Genomic DNA, 19,732 nt, shown 5'->3' with positions numbered 1-19,732 from the left:
TAGATACAGACGAGCATCAGCCGCGTCTTTGTACCATTCCATTTATAGAAATATTAAACTGGTCTTTTTGTTGTTTCTACAAGTGTGTCATCTGCAAAATGTTGTTGTGGTGAAGAGATTATGATTGTTTATGTGAGTGTGTGTGTGTGAGTGTGTCTGGAGAAGTTATTTATTTTATCTTATCTGTCCAAGTTATGTTGTTAACTCCCATCAGCCTTTCATTCCAAAACAGCGGCACAAGGTCGAGGAAAGACATCAATTTTGTTTTGTGTTTTTGGCAGAAACTTAAAAGTAACACTACTCTAGCCTTTTTCCTCCCTCTCCTTTAACAGACCTAAATAAATACATTTAATAAATAAGAAAAAATGTTATAAACACAAGAATGCTTCATAATTAAATTATTTTCTTTGACTGGTAAATAAAGTCACACGATGCATTTTAAATGACACCTCTAGTTGTAATGCATCTTGATACAGAGCACCGTCAGTGTTTGTCAGATTAATGGAACCTCCAGTTGAACAGAATCACATTGATCTATGTGCAGCCAGTACTTTCTGGTGATTAAGTAAACTGGAAGACAATCATGAATTCTGTCAGCGACTGAATGTTTGATCAGTGTGGAGACCTGGGACGTAGAGAAAGTTCAATTCATTTGATTTTTTATCTTTATCTCTAATTCAGTCCAGGTCCAGCAGCTGTCTGGCTCTGTATTGATAAATGACGTGAACCCTGCGCTGGTGTCTCACCTAGGCTGGTCTGGGAGTTGGGGTTGACGTACTGGTCTTTACTCCACTCCACCATACACTTCAGGATGGACACCAGACATTCAAGGCCTTTCTTTCTCAGCGTCAGCTCCTAATGAGAGGGTAAGAAAAAAAACACAGTAGAATCAGTTTAATGAATGCACTTTCAACTCAATTGACTTGAATTGAATTGACTGATTCAACAAGAAACATATGAAAAAGAAAAGTAACGACCGATCACCTGTAGTGGTGTAGTGCCGAGCTCGTGGCCTCCGCGCCCCTGTGCAATTTTGGAGAGGTCGTTGACCAGGCGCTCAAATATGTTAGCAGCATTCAAGTCACAGTCGTAGTTCACATAAATGTCCACAACACTCTGGGCGTCTGAAAGACGGGAGTTTGGTCAGCCAGACAGAAAGGTTTAAAAGGTTTTATATCCAGAAACATAATTATGAGCGGACTAATGTTTTATAAATAAAAACATTTTGCTGAGAAAACCTTTAGTTTTATGACGATCCAGGGCTTCTTTCCTTTATTACTACCTCATTTTTAAGTACACACACAGTACACGTCGACACGTACCTGCACATATTCTGGTGAGGGTTTGTATGACCATCCACTTGTGGTCATAGGAGCTGGTGGACGTTTCAAGAATGTACAGGAAAATCTCCTTGAAGAAGACCTGCAGACAGACACGGGTCAGTTACTGTGGACTCACCTCTGCAGGAGGATGCATCAGAAACGTCCACACAACTCACACAGAACAATAAACTATTGTCCACAGGGAGTAAGAAGTCACAAGGGTGGTAAAATGTTTACAGCTCAACCGCATCTACAGTACATCAGTGGTGTCAGCCGTCTCCTGCACTGACAAATAACGGTGTCAATAACAGGACAAACACAATCTCTCTGTCTTTTACAGCAGGCGACGGCTGCAGGAAAAGATGACAACCCCAATTTCAAGTGGTATTTATGAAGAAGGATAACTAATACTGCATAGTTAATCATTTGCTTGTAAAAAAACATGTTTTTTCTACAAATACTTCTTGAGTCCTTAAACTTCAGTATTTACTGTGATTTAAGTATTTGGTCCTGTAGCTTCAAAGCAAGACTAAAAGCTGAACTAACATTAATATGTTTTTGTTTTTTTTTACCTCAATTTGCATCTTGAGGTGGGTCTTGAAGTGGGACAGAAGTGTGAGGAAAATGGACAGGGAGAGTTCGAAGACCTCAGGCACCGAAGAGACGCCGTTTTTGGACAGCGCAACGCACAGGTACTGCTTGATGGCGTTGATGAACATCTCGTTGGTCTTGAAGATGGGCCCAGCGTTCTGCAGGATGGACAGCAGCAGCTGCAGGGACAGGACCTTTGACCGCAGCTCGTGGGACCTGGGAGTGTCCAAATGGTATTTAATGATCAGTGACTCAGTGACAAGGAGCAGCGTTCATTCTTTCTTTCCTGTTCAACCTCATAAGTAAATACATTATGTCTAAAGAAAAACATCCACCCACATCAAAAAGGTCTTTCATCTTGACCGCGAATAAAAAAGAAAGTCACACTGGTAATGATGTGTGTTTCAGAAGAATATCTAAACAAAGTCGGTTTAAATATTCTAACTGCAGGGAGTGTTAATATTAATGAAACCAAACTGTGGAAGGGTATTTAACTGTTCTGCATGTCAGGCATTGACAAACAAAGAAAAATTATTTGCAAGATATAAATAATATTATTTCAGACCAACTCACAGCACAGTGGTTGGGAATCAATGCATTAGTTGACTAATCAAATCAAATTTTAAAATTTGCCCAATCAGTATGGACTTGGTCATGTTAATAGGAGGAACTGATGACCAGACCAATAAAGTTTGTTGTCTTGTAGGCCAGAGATGTAAACAAGACCAACAGCAGTGGAATACTCTCTTTATTCCAGTTTATTCCAGAGCAAAGGAGTGAGTACTCCTCAACTGTATCCCAACAGCAGGACACGCAGCAGCAGCAGTGCACTGTTGCACACAGACCACATCATCGGTCCAGATCAGGCTGCTCCACAGACTGGAAGTCTGCAGCAGTCTTCAAAGTAACACTGGGACTACGGAATCAAAGCTCCTCCCACTGTACTGAGCTACAGCTTGACTGAACTGTTTTCTTATTTATTTATTTTTTATTATCTGCAGCAGACAGAACAGACAGAGTGATGCTAAAGCTCCAAAAGAAAGAAAACAAACTTTATGTGCTGAGATTTGCAGCTTCTCTGCGACACATCAGACAAACGAGGATTTATATCGCACAGGGAGGACGTATCACTAAATCTTCTCCGAGTGGCAGTGGGATAATCGTGTTCAGAGAAATCCAGTCGGAGCTGACCTTTCCTTTTAATGGATTTGAATATGAGATGGTAAAATATGACCATAAAGAAACCATGGAGGTAACATACAGAAGTCTCTGTGTTTTTTTTTTGTTTTTTTTTACAGATCCCTGAATTATTAAGTGTTAACTTTTCCATTTTGATGAACTGTGGTTCAGTCTACGGTAAAACCCGAGCTCTTTTTTGTCCTAACAAAGGAGGAACACAATAAGACCTGTGGAGAATCTACATGCAGCTGCTACAACCTGGTTGTTGGTTCTTAATCCTATAAAAGAGCAGCTGTTCTTCCTGTGTGTCTACAGAGAATCAAACACGGAGATCGACCTCGCTAGAAGAGTAAAGATGGCTGTTGGTCTGACGCCAATACTGACGCGACACATTAGTGCTGAGGTAACAGACCTGAGCCTCCTTCACGCTGACTCACACACTGGCACATGTTAAACATGGCATTGCTAATTGATATTAAATAAATAAAAAATAAAAAACAGCGAGGAGAAATATGATGTTCGATGAAAAAACAGAATTATTATTATGATCTCTATTCCTTTTTGGTCTCTGCTCCATCACTTATCACAACTGGGCCTGTCATATAAATTACATTTTTAATCTGGTTAAACGCAGGGAGCTAAATGATTAATTCAATCAATTGACAGTCCTCAATACAACAAATACATATTATGTAAATATATTGCCCAAAAACCAAAACGCAAATCACAGCAGGTCGATATATTAAGACTGCATTTAAACTTGTAAATTGTCACCAATAACAAAATGTTCATTGCTGTTAGCACGAGCAGCTCATAATGTCACAATTTAATGCTGAATTAAATCCTTGAAATGAATCACTTCCCAAAATAGCTCCTTGTACATTTTCTGGGTGCATTTTAAAGCAAAACAAATGTGCAGATAAACTGACAATGTCAAACGTAACCACCATGATAGATCTATTTAATCACAAAGCCTTCTGGAACTTGTTCAGAGCCATTTTCAACATAAACCATCTAAGTTCATTGCCGTGTTCTTACTTGGGATCGGGTGGTCCGTCCGACAGTGGCTTCATTGACAGCTTGCAGAGGGAGCGAAAGACCAGGAAGGCATCTTTCTGGAGGATGTGGGAGAATTTAGCACCTGGTAGTTGACCTGGTGCTGCTCCTGATTCCTGCAGAGCCACAGACATGGGAGACGCTGCGGTTGGAAACAGTTTCATTTCCCTGAATGTCTCATACCACCAGCCAAATGATGATGATGATGATGAAAACTGCGATTACAAACTCTTGGACATTAGTTCTGTTTGATCGGGATTAAGGAGGAGCACGATCAAACATAATTGCAGACTTTACGTAGCTGAAGAGATTATAAATCACATCCTGGCAGAAAAAACGTTCATGTTAATTAATGTACCTCAGAAATATTTAATTAGATTTCATCTGAATGAGCAATTACGGCTATAGATCCTGGCTAAAGCACATCAAACAGGATACACTGATTGGCTGTGAGGACAGGATGAACTCCAGCTGATGTGACATAAGAAGAAATTATAATAAAATAAATCTGACTTTAATTTTAACCTCGACCTGTTTCGTCTTATAAATTGTAAAATCAGACTAGAAAACACCGTTGTCCCTCAGCCGTGTCTCATACCTGAGTGTCATTGGACGAGACAGACAGTCTGTCATCAGGCAACGAGGGCGTGAAGCTGGCAGAAATAGGCGTGCCCGGGATACCGTTGGCATGGACGTGCTCACTGTCACTACCCAGAGTGCCTTCATCGTCCAGGGAGTTCTGCGTGCCCTCGGTCACCGCTTCAGTCGTCTCTGATTCTGCTGGCTCACCTTCACCACCAGATTCCTTGGCATCAGAGCAGAGACTTGCAGGGTCCAGACAGTGACCTGTGGGGACATTTGGACAGGAGTTGAGAGTCCCAAATTATGCAGTTGCAATAAAACCTTGTGCTGTCCTTAGGGGGAAATCAATGTTTCACAGGTGACTGTGTGATTTCAGGTTAAGCAGAGACAAACTCAGAGCAGGTTCTTCTCCATGTTCCTCCTGACCATTCAGACCTGTTTTTAACATAGAGCTCATGGTGTGTATTTAAAAGGTCACCAATGTGCTTTTGTGTTCCTGTGCGTGTGTGTATTTTTGTGGCTTTTTTTTAACGCTGTGCACAAAGAGTGAGCGCTTTTGTCATCATCTGAGGAAACCACAGGAAGCTCAACCTGACCTGAAATTATACGGCCAGGAACAAGGGCTGAAGACATTAGAGACTCTGTAACAGGGCGAAAGACTAAAGACACACTGTTTGCCATGTAATAAACAACTTGTGTAATCCAACATCTGAGCTGCATTTGTCTCAGTTCTTTGAGGAAAGAAAAAAAAATAGTGCAACTAATGAGCAGACACTAGACTCCGGTCTGTTTCCTCAGCTCAGCTGGATTCTTTAATCTGTAAGAGCCAGAACGGCAGGTGTAACATTTTGAAATGATAATTGGCAGCCAGTAAAAACTATAATATCCTGGCTTTGATAAAATCTTAGGACACATTCTTTTAGTTTTTGAGTTGCAGGAGGAGCTAACGTTTGGTTCGGGCAGAGTTGACCCAAGGACCACGTACAGAGGACAACTGTTCACATTCACAATCATAAAAAACAACAGTATAGATTGACAATTCATACTAAATAAATGAACAATCAAACCAGACAGGACATTTTTGACCTATCCCTATTTTAAGAGCATATTTAGCAACAAAGAATCCTAAGATCGATAAAAAAAAAAAGCGGTCGCAAAACGTGACTCACCTCCAGCCACAGTATTGACCACCTCCTGCAGAATATTCTGCACTATTTCCTGTGCTTTTTCCTCATAGTTGGGGCTCTCCTCCTCCTCTTCCTCCTCTCCTCCAGCCTGCTGATGCTGCTGAGCTGCTGCATCTGAACAAGATCACATACACATACAACCGTCAGAACAAAAGCATCATCATTTTTTATCTGATGTTAATATCTGACTGTAGCAGATGTATTATGATGAAGGACGCCATAAATAAGATTACATTCACTGAATCACTCCGCTCTGTCTTTCTCTTCATATTCTACATCAGATCTCAGAGTGAATGATCTTGTGTAGAGCTCAGTATAGCATCATATAATTCACTATGGTAAATGTGGTTTCTGTTGCTATTATGTTCTTTTTTTTTTTTTAAAGAAACAGCATAGAATATGCTTTTTTCCCGGCTGTGTGCTGACTCTAGATGTTTCTCCTAAGTCTCACAGAGCAATGCTTCAAAATAAATGCTTTTACGTCTTCTACTATAACAACATAGTCAGTGTCTAGATTGGACGTGATTGATCGTTATTCTGCTAAAGTGACGGAGGACAACACGGGAAGCTCAGCCGAACTCACTTTGCGCTGCTGCAGTAGCTTGATCCGCTTCAGTCTGTTCATTTTCAGCCACACAGAAATCAGAACCATTCTCCGGATCAGGGCTCTCAAAGACCGGGCCCTGCTCTCCCTGCTCCTCCTGCTCCTCAGACACAGACCTGGTGCTGAAGTCTTGGGCCGGTGTTGAGGGAGTAGACGGCGTTGATGGGATATTAATGCTGGGCGTGGACGGGGTCACGGGGCCGTTGGCCTCTTGGCCTGTACCTTTGGCCTGTGGGTGGATGTGAGTCTGGAGCTGAGGGGAGTTGGGCTCAGTGTGCTGGGTGATTGGTGAGTGCTGCCGGTGTCGCTCTCTCTCCAGCTGTTTTGCCTCCTGCAGCTGTGTGAGGGGGGAGGATGGGGGGTAACATCCATACACACAACAAAAGAGCAACACATAAACAAAGAAAGCACGTTGACAAAGAGTAGACACACAAGAAAATAAAACAATTGGAGAACACAGGTACACACAACACAAACACACACAAGAAGAGAGTGGTTACAACCCGACAAAGTCACTCATGTGTGAAAGACCTGTTCAATGAGCTCACAGCAGAGACAGAACACGTCCAGGTGTCAGAGCCGTAGCTCGGGACAGTTAACAGTTCAGGTAACATCAGGAGAGTGTGTGTGAATAATCAGACGGCCTTTTTCTATCTGAAATGTATATGAATTCAAACTGAGGAAGATGTGAGCCATGCTACTAGCAGCAGCTAGACAATACACAAGAAATAAAGACGTGCTGTGGCTCCTGCAGACTGGTATCTGTTTCAGTCTAGTGGCAGAAGGTATTTCCTTGAAAAGTTGGCTCCTCAGAGACATTATGACTAAGCCTGTCATGACAATTATGTCATTAGGTTATTAAACAGAGTACAAATTGATAACCACAATTATTGATACCACACATTAATATCCGGCTGTGATATTAGGTCACGTGAACACATTGCAAAATTGTATTTCTCAGATTAAATAACACTATTCTTTCATCTGTATGTATGGAAATTATACAAGGAAAATACTGAGGTTATTATTATTTTTTGAATAACTGATTTCACATGAAGCAAAATGTGACTTCTGGTTGCAGGAAGAACAAATTAAAGCAAGCAGCAGAAACACGTTTCAAAATACGGGAGCAAACACAAAGACAAGCAGTGGAAAATTCTCTCAGCCAAAAACTAAAGTGACAACAGCGTTCCTCCAGTCAGTGTGCACAGTGTGTGGAACTGTTCAGCTTAAATGTTGACAAAGTCACTAAAAGAGGAAGGGCACACAACGTGAAGTGATGTGAAAATACAGAAGGTGAAACATTAACAAAAATGTAGCGGTGATGAGTCTGCAGCGTCTACAACAGCAGTGCCTCACAGCCAATCAGTACATGGACAAATAATAAAAAAAAATAGACACAGATACACTGATCAAAACTGTATGTCCACCCAACCCAAGTCAAACAAATGGCAGTCCTTCACGTCTACTTCAAACACAAACTTCTCCTATTAACGCCTCATTCTTTTGTGTTTCCCCCAACAATTTCCCCCACAGCTGTTCACCTTCAAATAAAAGGTGCCGCTTTTAACAGGGTTTAAATGAAAGAAGCTGAATTTAATGACAGAAGACTCCTAATGCAACAATTAGTATTGACCGTGAGCTGCAGTGACGAGGCCAGACAAACGCATCTTGACTGGAGGGTAGAGGCAAACAGACTAAGCTCATTATTTAAATGCCACCTCAGTCGGACGGTGAAGGCTGTGTGAGAGCAGGGAGGACAAACACCGTCTGTGTGTGTTTGCCGGTTATTATATACCACACCGGGTGTGTGAGGATAAATTTATACACAAACACAGAGAGTGGATCCCCTCCATGCAGGAGCTCGACACTATGTGGGCAGTGATAACAAAACAACAGGCCTCTCTGCCTCAAAGTCTGTCAGGAGTTCTGCGTTGTTTTGGCTAAAACTGGACTCTTCAGACAAATGTAAACATGTAGGAATAAATTATTCAATCTAACACTCACAGTGCCAAACTACTTCAATGCAGCATGAGTCGCATATGCTAAACATTGTGGCACTGCACGGACAGAAAAAAGACGGTAAAAATCTGTGTACCACCATGAAAAAGAGCTTAAATAACAAGGTCAAAGAAATGTGAAGAACAGTTGCTGTCGACATAGCTTGCTAACAAACACCAACCATTAGCTAACTTCCATTTTCAAGCACTGTTGCTATGCGATATGTGGAGTACAAAATGGTTTTTATCAGAGCAGCCATGTTCTATTTTTGGCACCAGAAACGCATGTGTTAGCCTGTGCTAACTGAAGCACAAAGGCTTAGCTCAAATTGGAAAAACACAGAAAAAGTAGCTATTCTGGGGCTGAGTATTGTAAGGTAGTGTGACTTTTTACATTTATTTGAATATAAATTAACAAAATGATTCACTTTATCATAAAACCAAAAACTACTATCTATTACTAAGTACATGCTAAGTTTTTTTCCCTCAAGGTCTGACTTTTCATAATTTTTTCATAGCAAAAAACAAATACAGTGAAGCATTTAACACGTAACACCACTGAAGTGGGAATGTTTGGTAAAATGCAAATGTAAATTTGTGAAGGAGAACATGATGACGTGTGGGCAGGTCAACAAAAGCCACAGCAAACACACGGTGAAAAAAAGTACACGGCACGACTGCTGCTGTGCGGTGTAGGAGCTAAAGAAGGAAAGAAATGAGTGCATGAATCAAGGAGGCAAAAGCTGGAAAGAGATGCGCAAACACGGATGCACGGAGACGAGTTTGAGAAGTCTGATCAGGCACGTCCCGACCTTCCTGCACCTGGCGGTCACGCTTTCTGGAGGCCAGAGACCAAGAGAGCTTGTGATTTGTAAGCTACGTGTCCAAAAAGGAAGGGAAGGAAGCAGGTGAGGAAGGCAGAAGTGTAATTCAAAAAGAACAAGATGACATTAGAGCAAGCGTTTTCAGAAGGCAACACCTAACGCTACCATGTTCTGATGGACACACAGCGAATTAATTTGCGTTTAATTAAATAACAAGTGGTTTGAGAGGTCATATTCATCAGAGAATTCTCATAGGAAATCTTATTTTATTGCAAAAGAAAATCTTATCTTAAAATTTGATAAATTTTATCTAATTTTACCACATTTTAGATATGACATCTGATGCTAATCTAGCTAAAAAAAAAAAGGTTTCTCTCCTTGTAATACTTAATCACAGACACGTGTCCCCTGTCTCTCTCTGATGCGTGTCCTTGCACCTAACAGTATACTGTGTTATGAGTGCACGTGTAGGTGACGCTGGGACGTACTGCTTGATTCTCCATGCGTGCAAAGATGACGTTGAGCATCTGTGTTAGCGTGGCCTTTGCTGTAGTCTGGTTGATGAGGTTCTTGCTGGCCAGGTAGATGTTGTAACATGTGCGGACGGCCTGCAGGACAGTGCCCTCGTGGATTTCTATGTGCTGAGAGGTCACTGCAGTCAACAGAGCCTGGAAGAAATCAAATAAACAGTAAGGAAATACACATGACACTGACTGTTTGATAGAAACACATTATTATTTTTAATGATGATGAGCTGCAGTATGTGCCACAGGAACATGGTGCCCAACAAGAAATGCAACTTACACAAATAAACAGTAAGGAAATACACATGATACTGACTGTTTGATAGAAACACATCACATCACTCCAAACTGGGTAAAGAAAATATTTGTTGAGTCATCAAAAAAAATTAATTATTTTCATGTACCATTTCACCATGTTTTTTTTTTTCAACATCTATGTTTTGGAAAATTGAACAGATAGCAGACAAAGGTGTTTTATAAAGCTTTGTAACAAAGGTAGATCATAAATAGTTGGATTAAAATTCAGTGAAATAAAAAGTGCTCTTCCCTTCCCCCCAAAAAAGTAAATGCAAGTGATCTAACTGTGCTCAAGTATCAGTGTGATCCTGTGTGATGGATGGCTGCACACCTTAATAATCTGTAGCTGAACGCCCTCGTCTGTCTGCGGCCCTTGGAAACAAGCACAGATGGTCTCGATGATCCTGTCGATGAGCTTCTTACCCGGGGCTGTGCTGTCCGGGGCGCTGCCCGTCAGGTGGCCATATGCTATTAGTTTCTGCAAGTGAGAAACAGACGATGAACCACACAGATAAATTATAAAAGAAGAATACTGTTTGTAAAAATACTTTTATTTTAACTAAACCTTAAGGCAACCTCCTGCAACGGATTCAAATTAATTTGTCATTTGTATGCAGTGGATTGGTAGACTCAGGAAAACAGGAAAAAAAGTGCTCGGCAACTGACCTGTAAACAGTCGAGTGAGGTGATGACGATGCGAGGACATTTGGACTGACATGCTAGCTCAAACGGCAAGAAGTACTTGTCTGCTTCAACGAAGTTGGTCTTTGATTTGATAGGCGGTAAAGTGCTGGAACCAGATTTGCCGTCTCCACTGGGTGGACTGAGGAGGAGAGAAAAAAAAGGAGATATGAAGAGACAAGTGCAGTGATCACATGACTCTGTCTGTCAGACGAAGTGAGTGGAAAAGAAAGCAGGGTTTAATGATCAGCCTGACACACTCACAGCCACACTTTGACATGAAGACCAGTGTTTCTGTTTTCAGAGCAACGTCTTTAACATTAAACCCGATGTATTTCACTCTGTTTGTTTTAAAAAAAACAATGTGTTTCAAGCTTTCTGTCTCTCCTCTACCTAATATTTTAGTCACTGACTGTGGTCAGTAACAAGCACAGACACAGCCTGGTGTCTAGAGCGTCTGTTAGCATCACCACCACACCCAGACTGCACTGGCTGGTGTGAAAGCAGACAGAAAGAAGAGAGGGAGCAGGGAGACAGAGAGGGCAGGGTTGCATTGTTTATGCCTGCGCAACCAAAAAAGCATGACTTCAGCTCTTTTCAGAGGGACGACCTCCCAGACTGTAGCAGGTCACGATCAAAGAGAGACACAGAGGGAAGAGGAAAAAAAAGATGAAGTACCTCATAAAGGTGACGGCGAGGAGGGGGCGAAACAAAGGGATGAATTTAAGAGGAAATAACACAAAGAACATGAAACAATTAGGGCAATAAGAACAAAGCCGACTGAAAAGCAGCGATAGGATAGAAGCAAAGCTGGAGGAGAATGAATTAATGGGACAGGAGAGGAACACTTTAAATATTAATTTTAAAAATAATCTTATATTAAAAAGAATAAAGATCTTTTAGTCACTCGTTATCTGTCGGCTTATAAAACATAACATGGACAATAGTCCAACAATCAGGTCTGAATCCTGGACTATTGTCAGAGTCTTCTTCAAGTACAGGCAGATGCATGGTTCCTGTCATTAAAAAAATGACATTTTTATACTGTAGTAAATCAATAGACCATTAATATCATCACATATGACCAAAGGTGAGTTAGTATTTATGATGGAGCTTCTGTTGATAAAGGATGTTTAACATGACACCTTATCTTTGACCTTTGAAAAGGGCGTGGGTGAAACCAACCAGGTCTGTGCGGTTTATACGGAACTAAATCATTCTCATTATTTTTTATTTATTTTTATGGTCTGTATTGTCATTGTACCAGGGGGAAACTCAGCCTCTGCTTTTAACCCATCACCAAGGGAAGCAGTGGGCAGCAATGTGGTTCTTCATATTATTTTCATTCAGGACATTTGCCAAAAACCATACAAAAGTCCTGTTTGTAATTTGAACAGGACACTAGAAGGGTATGGTGGTGTGAGTGACTGTTTTTTCTTTTAAACATTTCTTCATCAACTTCCTCAAAGAAAATATTTACCAGGTACACATGGATGAGGTAGTAATACTGGTAGAAACTGATACGTTGTATGGATGCAGGTGGGATTCCTAATGCCAGATATACAGTTGCACAATTCCAACTCAACTGTTTCTTTTTTCTAAAAGAAAAACTGAAAACAGACCCCAAATCAACGATTATTTTCGAGTCCTCTGGCATGTGGAAGGAGGAAGTCATCAGTAGAGGAAACAGTGCTAATTCGTAGTGAGAGATTGCATATCATGGAGTCCCATCAGGTCCACTTTAACTTTGCTCTGGAGTACGTTTCAGCAAACGTTAGCAATTCTTAATGAACCTGTTAATGCAGCCGTTCAGGAGACACTCTCCCATTAGGAGCTCATATCAGAGACAGCGGCAGGCTGTGATGAGATTCTGGAGCAACTTGATTGCTCTCACCACGCAAAATAGACCAGTGTGATAATAATAAGACTAACATCAAAATGAACAAATCCAGGGTTTCTCCAGAGAGTTTTTTTTTTTCAACAAACCAAAACAAAACTGTTTGGTTCAATAAGAGGAAAAAATGTTGGTACAAATATGTTTTATTTACAGGTTTCTGGTTAATTATTTCTCTTTTTTAGATAACCTGCATATGTTACGTTGGAACTATTAAACATCAACTCTCTGTACGTAGAACAGAAACATGTTAGGAGCAGCAGCCTTTGTTTGAGATATTTTTGATCTCCAAAATCAAGGGTTAGAGATACAATGCAGATGGAAATGGTAAAACGCAATTTTTACTTAAAAGATAATGGAAAATATATAGAGAAAATTGGAGTGGGGAGTGGAAATGTGAAGGAGAAATAAATTAGAAATACAGAAACCAAATTCTTAAAAGAAACTATAAATGGAACAGAAACTGAATGAAAGTCAAACCACAGGAGGTGGAAACGAGAGGAAGAACTCCTGATTGTTTCATGTTCCGTATGAAAACCACCTCATGCCCAGAAACTGCAGCAAAAAAAAATACGGGTGCTCAAAAGTATGCACACCGATAAAAAGATAAAACACTCGCACACAAAGAGTTAGGGAGTGTTTAGCATTTGGCAAGAGTTGCTAAAGATAGTCATTGATGAGACGGCAAAGGGGCCTTGGGGAAAGAAATCTGAGTGAGAGACAAACAACAAACACACTTGAGGCTTGGATTCACGCAGACACAGATACACACAATGATTTCCAACCTAATCAACTAGACTAAACACAACAGACCTGCATTTAAAGACTCAATGTTTTCACCTTGCACAAACGGCCCAGCCAACAACACCCTCAACACCTTTGAATTAAATAGTAATTATTTTCTTACCTTAATTTCTCTGACTCCTCTTTGATTTCCTCTGAAACACAAACAGAGAAAGGAGGTAGTGTTAAATGAGCTGCTATGAACCACAGGGGAATGAAAAGATGTTCAGTATTTTACACATTTTTAGTCAGTTAATAACTCCCCTGGGAGAGGAGCATATACTGTACGGTACCACTGCCTGGAAACATTTTATTTATTTATGAGGACTTGCTTTTATAGATTTTCTCAAAAAAAATAAAAAATAAAAAAGATGAGATCTGGAAAGTCCAGAGAGATTAGCCCAGCCTCATATCTCTCCTTGGCTCTTTTTTTTTAACCAAAAAATAATATTTTGGTCACAACACACAACCCGTTTGAAGCATTTCTACTGTGTTAATATAGCTTCCTGGTTTCTGCTTGAGAACACCGAGGAGTTGTACTGTACACTGCAAGTGTTGAGCAGTGTAGTAAGTTCGAAGGGTCTCGTAGTCATGTCCGAGTTTTTCTTGCAATCACGAAGGGTCGACCTCCGCTGGAGCACAACCCTCTCATAAATGTAATAGCTTCTAACTCAGGCCACAGTACTTGAAATCAGCCAACAGTTGTGTTTATTTCACGGATCTCCTGGTATGAAAGCACTGGTATGAACTTGCTGAGCGCTGGCATGAAAAACCAGGGTGAAAAAAAAAAAAAAATAGAGACAGAGCCACAGAGGGAGGAAAGAGGGAGGAAAAAAGAACCAGAAATAGAGCAAAAAAAAAAAGTGCGAATGAGAGGCCAACTGGTACAGGACACTAAAGAGGAGATCTTCAGAGAGGAAGTGCTTCAAAACACACGCAGCACTTCAGCAGTACAGGCTTGGGCCAAGCTGGGAACATTTGGACGGTCCCTGACTACAACAACAGCCAAATTATTTTATTTCTGGAAGGCCCCAGAACACATTTAAGAGAAAATCACTTGAATATTTAACACCAAACACTCGGTGAAATTAAATGAATGCTGGTTCTCTTGAGTGCCAGTGTAAAGGGACACTTTCTTTTAGGGGAAAAAAATGAGGAGCACAGTTTTGTTTATGATGCAGAACAGACTAGCTAAAATAAAGTTAGCTTAAACTGCAAAGTTGATTTGAAAATTGTTGAATGTCCAATTATGATTGTAAATTGCTTCCAGGACATAAAATAAATAACAAATATTTAATGATAATCATGAGAATGTAACCCACATCATGACTAGTACATTGCTGCCTGTGTGAAATGCCCCACATTTATTATCAGACGTGACCAATTTTCAATAAATCGGCTGAAAATGAAGAAATAGAAGGATAAATCTTGAAGCAAGCTTGACCTCAAATGCACTTGTGGTGCCACAGAGAGATGGAGAATCATTTCCAGCAGAGGCTGACAGACCACTGTAGTCAGTGTGTATGAGGCAAGACGCTTGACAAGAAACAAACAAGAAGAGAGAGATTAAAGATGGAGACGAACAGAGAGAATTATGTAGAAGCTGCTGAGCAGAGAGACAGCAGCTGTGCCAATGTATTTGTTATAGTAATGATGACTCTGTGTCGATGGGTATGACCTTCTAGTATTTTCTTTCTTAACGGACCATATATGTGAGCTTCTCATTATCTTCTGTTATTGCCTTGAAACTATGTTCACAGCTCTGATCCTCAAGCAGAATCCTCACCGTTAAAGCATTCATACATTAGGCTGCTAAGGACTCGATTACATTAGCTGCTGAATTTACATTTTTCATCTGTAGAAAATTTAGCCCTATAATCCATTAATAAAATATATATTTTAAATAATATTCTGTAGTACTCCATGACAATACATCAATATAAACTTTGTCTCCTTCATATGTGTGATGTCATTTCCATTCTGAAGATTTCTAAAAGCAGTGAGTCAATACCATCCAATCTTTTGGAGTGCGCCACAAAAAGCACCCTGATAAAGCAGTTCTGTTGAAGTGCTGCATGTCCGACTGGAGGGAAAAGATCATGTATGCACACATTTGATTTATGTATATATTAGTCAAAGAAAGGGACAGGCAGTGGGGAGACTGCAGGACACCGTCAAGGAGACATGTCGACTCTCATACTGACTGTGAGAGTAACCATTAGGTAATTGGTTTGTTTGGCATTAATCTTCCCTTTTCTCTCCTGTTTTCTCCTCCTGTCTTTCTACCAGTAATTGAATAAACAAGGAGCTTTGAGGGGGAACAGCCAAGATATGAATACTGACACTGTATGCTAGGTCTTTTGACATATTAAAATGCTGTGGTGGGTATTTCTGGTACTGATTACAGTTGTGGTATAAGTCATCATAATCTGTAATATCAGCTGCCAGTGTCTAAAGATTAGAGTTTTAGCCCAAGATATACATGTGTATTTTTGGAGTCTAAACATATCATTCTTCACCTAAGTCTGTTTTACTGGGTTTTTGTTTTTTTAGAATGTTGAGCTCAGTATTCTTTAAATTGTTGGTTTAAACGGTTGGCTGAACGTGAGCTTTGGCTCACCTCAAGTATTCCTATCACGGACCAGCATTTGGTTACTAATTTACTTATAGAGCTCTCCACCCTGCAGCAGTCGCACCAACTACTGCTGACCTTGATCACAACAGTTCTGTGGCCAAGTTTGTCCCAGAGAGCAGGTTTAACAATGGGGAGAAAAACACAATTCCACTGATGTTAAATCTACAAAGTCCACTTGAAAGTACGGGGATCTAGTAAAAGCTGACAGTTCACCAAATAAATGTGTTTAAAACAAGACTGACTGAAAGAAAAAAAAACTTTGAAATAAATAAATTAAATTACGCCATCACATACACACTTAGTATTGAACTTCAGAATATATTTTTTTTCTACAAATATATAAATGATTGTCGGGTAAACACTAGCAGATGATGTAAGAACAGGAGTGTAAGTGTGTGAGTGTGTGTCAACTCTTTTCAAGTATCTTGGCTGAAACAGCCATGCTGCCGTCACTGAACACCAGTGAGGGGAAGTGACATAACACACCTATTTCCCTGACCAGATACATTAGCAGGGAGCTGTACTGCATTGATGTGAGCTATGGTCCAGACAGAGCATCAGAGTAAAGCCTTTGAGAGCACAGTAATGTACGACGGACTTAACAGCAGCCTTCTAGGCCCTAAATCACCAAGTCTTTCCTTGTCTTTGACCCAAGTCCCTACGGTAGAGCACACTCAACTGTTTCACATTAATGTAATTTGCTAATCTACCATTGGAGACAGACATTTTAGGCCCACATTGAGTCTAATATATGTCGATGATTCATTTCTTTTCCACAGAGATACTTCTGCAGATCAGCAGGGCATTTGCTCCTATTTCAGTTTTAAGGACTTATCCTGAGGCTGTCACTTACAGTAAACAATGGCCACCCTAAAGCCGCCTCTAAGCTGGGGGTGGGGTGGGGGGTGGGATCTGACAGAAGCTGTACTGAACCCTTCACCCTACTGTAGTGACTGCAGGCTCCACGTCTTGGAAATGGCAAAAAAAAAAAACTGAGCTGAAAGTTTCTGTGAACTAACTAGAGTGGGCACTAGGTGTTTCACAAAAGGTGCAGCACAAAACAGACCAGCACAAATGGAACATAGGACACTGCTTTGTTAGCAGTTAAAAAGTATGACTGTCAGTGCAAGGCTATGGGAACTAAATGATCCTGCAGCTAGAACAGAAAGTAGCAAAAGGCTATTGTAGATTCACCCAAAAAATAGTTTCTAGCGTTTTCCCGGTGAAAGATTGAACCGTAGAAGACAAATAAATGAATAAACTATAATGTTTTTTTTTCTAAAAGGATAATTCAGGATTTAGATTTCACCGCAGGGCTTGACACCCACAAGATGCTGCAAATATATTATTTACCAAACATACACTTGAAAAAGAAAAACTTCATTATTGCAAATATATTATTTACCAAACATACAAAAAGAAAAACTTCATTACTGTCAGGATTCCTGTCAAGCAGCAACAGCACTGCACAAACGTATATATCGCATCATCCTCAGGCAGCAGACTTATGTTTACCAAAGTAAACATTATAGCCTGGTAAAACCTGATATAAGACACCTCCGGGACAAGACTGTGTGTAAAAAATGCATGAGTAGATGACGACATCAAATGAAAAAGTAACAGCACCCCAGTCTGAAGTCAGATCACGCACAACAACTAAATGCCAGTGCTCTGACAAATGTGGAACGTAGCAGCTACAGTTCTGCACTGACACATTGAGCTACAGGCTACAGGTGTGTGTTTGGTACTGAGGGTTATATGAAAATCCATAGAAATGCCGAGAGTCAGATAGCAAATATTAAAAAAAAAACAAAAAAACGGAAAAGCAGAACAACCTCACAGCTTCAGCTGACAGTGTCTGACAGCGATACTGGGATAAAGAGTCTGATTTGTATGGAGAGAAGGCGACGGCATCGCAGTCAGATTGCTGAATGCGAAGAGCGGAGACAGCTTTCTGCAGTGTGTGTTATAACACAAAAGGGATTATCAGTGATCCACTCAATCACACTTCCACTGAGCAACGCCATATCTGATCACGGCTTAAACATCAGCTTTACATTGGTTCAGTCAGCCTATTAGCATGCAAATGTGCAGCTGTAACAGATAAAGTTAATGAATCATCAAAGGGTGTATCGGAGGTGTCAGATCCTCAGGTTAAACGCGGGGCTGGAGCTGGGTTAGTGGTTCACATCCTTAAAATATCTGGAGGATAACTGAAATTCAAACACTGGCCACTTTTTACAACCTGAAAACACGAGTGTGAGTTTGTGTTTTTGCATGAATGTAAACAGCGCCGGTGAAGTCGTGCTTGCATATTCATGAAAGTTGCACTGCATAAATAAACATCATCATCATTCTCAGACAGAGACTTTACTATTTGTGCTATAAGAGAGTTCAGCCTCAACACGATGATTCATTTAGGGACAAAACATTTATTTACACTAAGGAGGAACGGGGGAAAAAGGTGTTGATGATGTACTGCATTAAAGACTCTGTGAAATAGAGTCATCTTTCACAGCTGAGGGGCTGCACGCAGGAAAATAAGCTCATGCCAGCCAGCCTCAGTGAAGTGATGTGACACAGCATTCTTTAGCCAGCAGCTGCACAGCATGCTGTTGGGAGTGTCCTCCTCAGGAATATCAGCTGGTCAGGATTGGCTCGGGAATCACTGGCCATATATCCTTACTGGATGTGTGTCCTGGTGCATGTGAGGGCGGGAGTGTGTGTCATGCAGCAAATGTAATGGGCAGAAAGTGAGCAGAGTTTTTTTCCCCATCTAAAATAAATGTGTAATTTCAAGCAGTGCAAGGATTCATTTACAAGGCCAGGGCGGAACTGTGTGTGGATGATGAAGTGAGAAAGCTGTTCATCCCAGGAGGTTTCCATATCACTCTATTACTGAGCCTGCAGCTGGTGACTGGTCGAGACAGGATGGAATACCAACAGTTTAGAATACCGATAACTATATTTTCTGTTGCTCCAAAATAACTCTTTAAAGCCTCGTAATTCAGGTGTCAATTTTCTCCCAATCAATTTTTTTTAACAAATACGGCATGATAATCTTTCAGAAATCTACTGATAATCTAGTTATTTTTTCATGGTCCCAATAAAAGTCTAGTTCGCGTGTAAATGACAAACTGCGTAGTCACTCTCTACTAGTGCAATGATAAGTGGATGGACAACTTGAATTATTTGACGTACAGTGTGCATCTGTTAGCGTACGTGTTAAAATGTGTTTACATTTTTAATCAAATTAATTTTACTATTTAATTAAAGCAATAAATACATTCATTTCAGTAGCTTTAGTTTTAATTAATGTGATAGAACTTCACACTGACAGATACGGGTTTTGTTCGCTCCTACAGCCATTTATTTATTTCAAAGAGCAGAAACAGTTTGCTAAAGAAATGGTACCAGGAATTTGTTGGGTGAGAATATACAGTATACAAGGTACCGTCCACACCTACCAACTACAGCGTGGACACTGGTGTCGTCAGTTAGTGTGAACTGCAGCTGTGTGTACAGCAGGTACCAAGCCAAGACTACCACCTGAAGTGAATATACCTGCTGACT

At 40.5% G+C, this 19,732-nt stretch overlaps 1 protein-coding gene across 7 annotated transcripts in view; it reads right to left on the bottom strand.

Annotated features, from left to right (window-relative positions):
- Positions 1–19,732, bottom strand: part of arfgef1 (ADP-ribosylation factor guanine nucleotide-exchange factor 1 (brefeldin A-inhibited)) — a 48,823-nt gene that overhangs the window by 19,436 nt on the left and 9,655 nt on the right. For 6 of the 7 annotated variants that reach the window (XM_017031706.2, XM_025054643.1, XM_025054644.1 and 3 more), the window contains exons 2-14: positions 13,649–13,679; positions 10,833–10,989; positions 10,498–10,644; positions 9,834–10,013; positions 9,344–9,397; positions 6,501–6,858; positions 5,900–6,031; positions 4,747–4,994; positions 4,131–4,264; positions 1,895–2,129; positions 1,323–1,422; positions 985–1,124; positions 747–855 (exon numbers count right to left, since the gene is read on the bottom strand). In XM_017031706.2, coding sequence (XP_016887195.1) covers positions 747–855; positions 985–1,124; positions 1,323–1,422; positions 1,895–2,129; positions 4,131–4,264; positions 4,747–4,994; positions 5,900–6,031; positions 6,501–6,858; positions 9,344–9,397; positions 9,834–10,013; positions 10,498–10,644; positions 10,833–10,989; positions 13,649–13,679 — 2,025 coding nt within the window. The remainder of the gene's footprint in view (positions 1–746; positions 856–984; positions 1,125–1,322; positions 1,423–1,894; positions 2,130–4,130; positions 4,265–4,746; positions 4,995–5,899; positions 6,032–6,500; positions 6,859–9,343; positions 9,398–9,833; positions 10,014–10,497; positions 10,645–10,832; positions 10,990–13,648; positions 13,680–19,732) is intronic. The other variant, XM_008307772.3, reaches the window with a different exon arrangement.

This window comes from Cynoglossus semilaevis, chromosome 3 (genome assembly GCF_000523025.1).
Source record: "Cynoglossus semilaevis isolate Cse_v1.0 chromosome 3, Cse_v1.0, whole genome shotgun sequence".
Classification (NCBI taxonomy): Eukaryota; Metazoa; Chordata; class Actinopteri; order Pleuronectiformes; family Cynoglossidae; genus Cynoglossus; species Cynoglossus semilaevis.
Note: the sequence above shows the minus strand (reverse complement) of the source record. Positions and strands in the feature narration are given on the sequence as shown.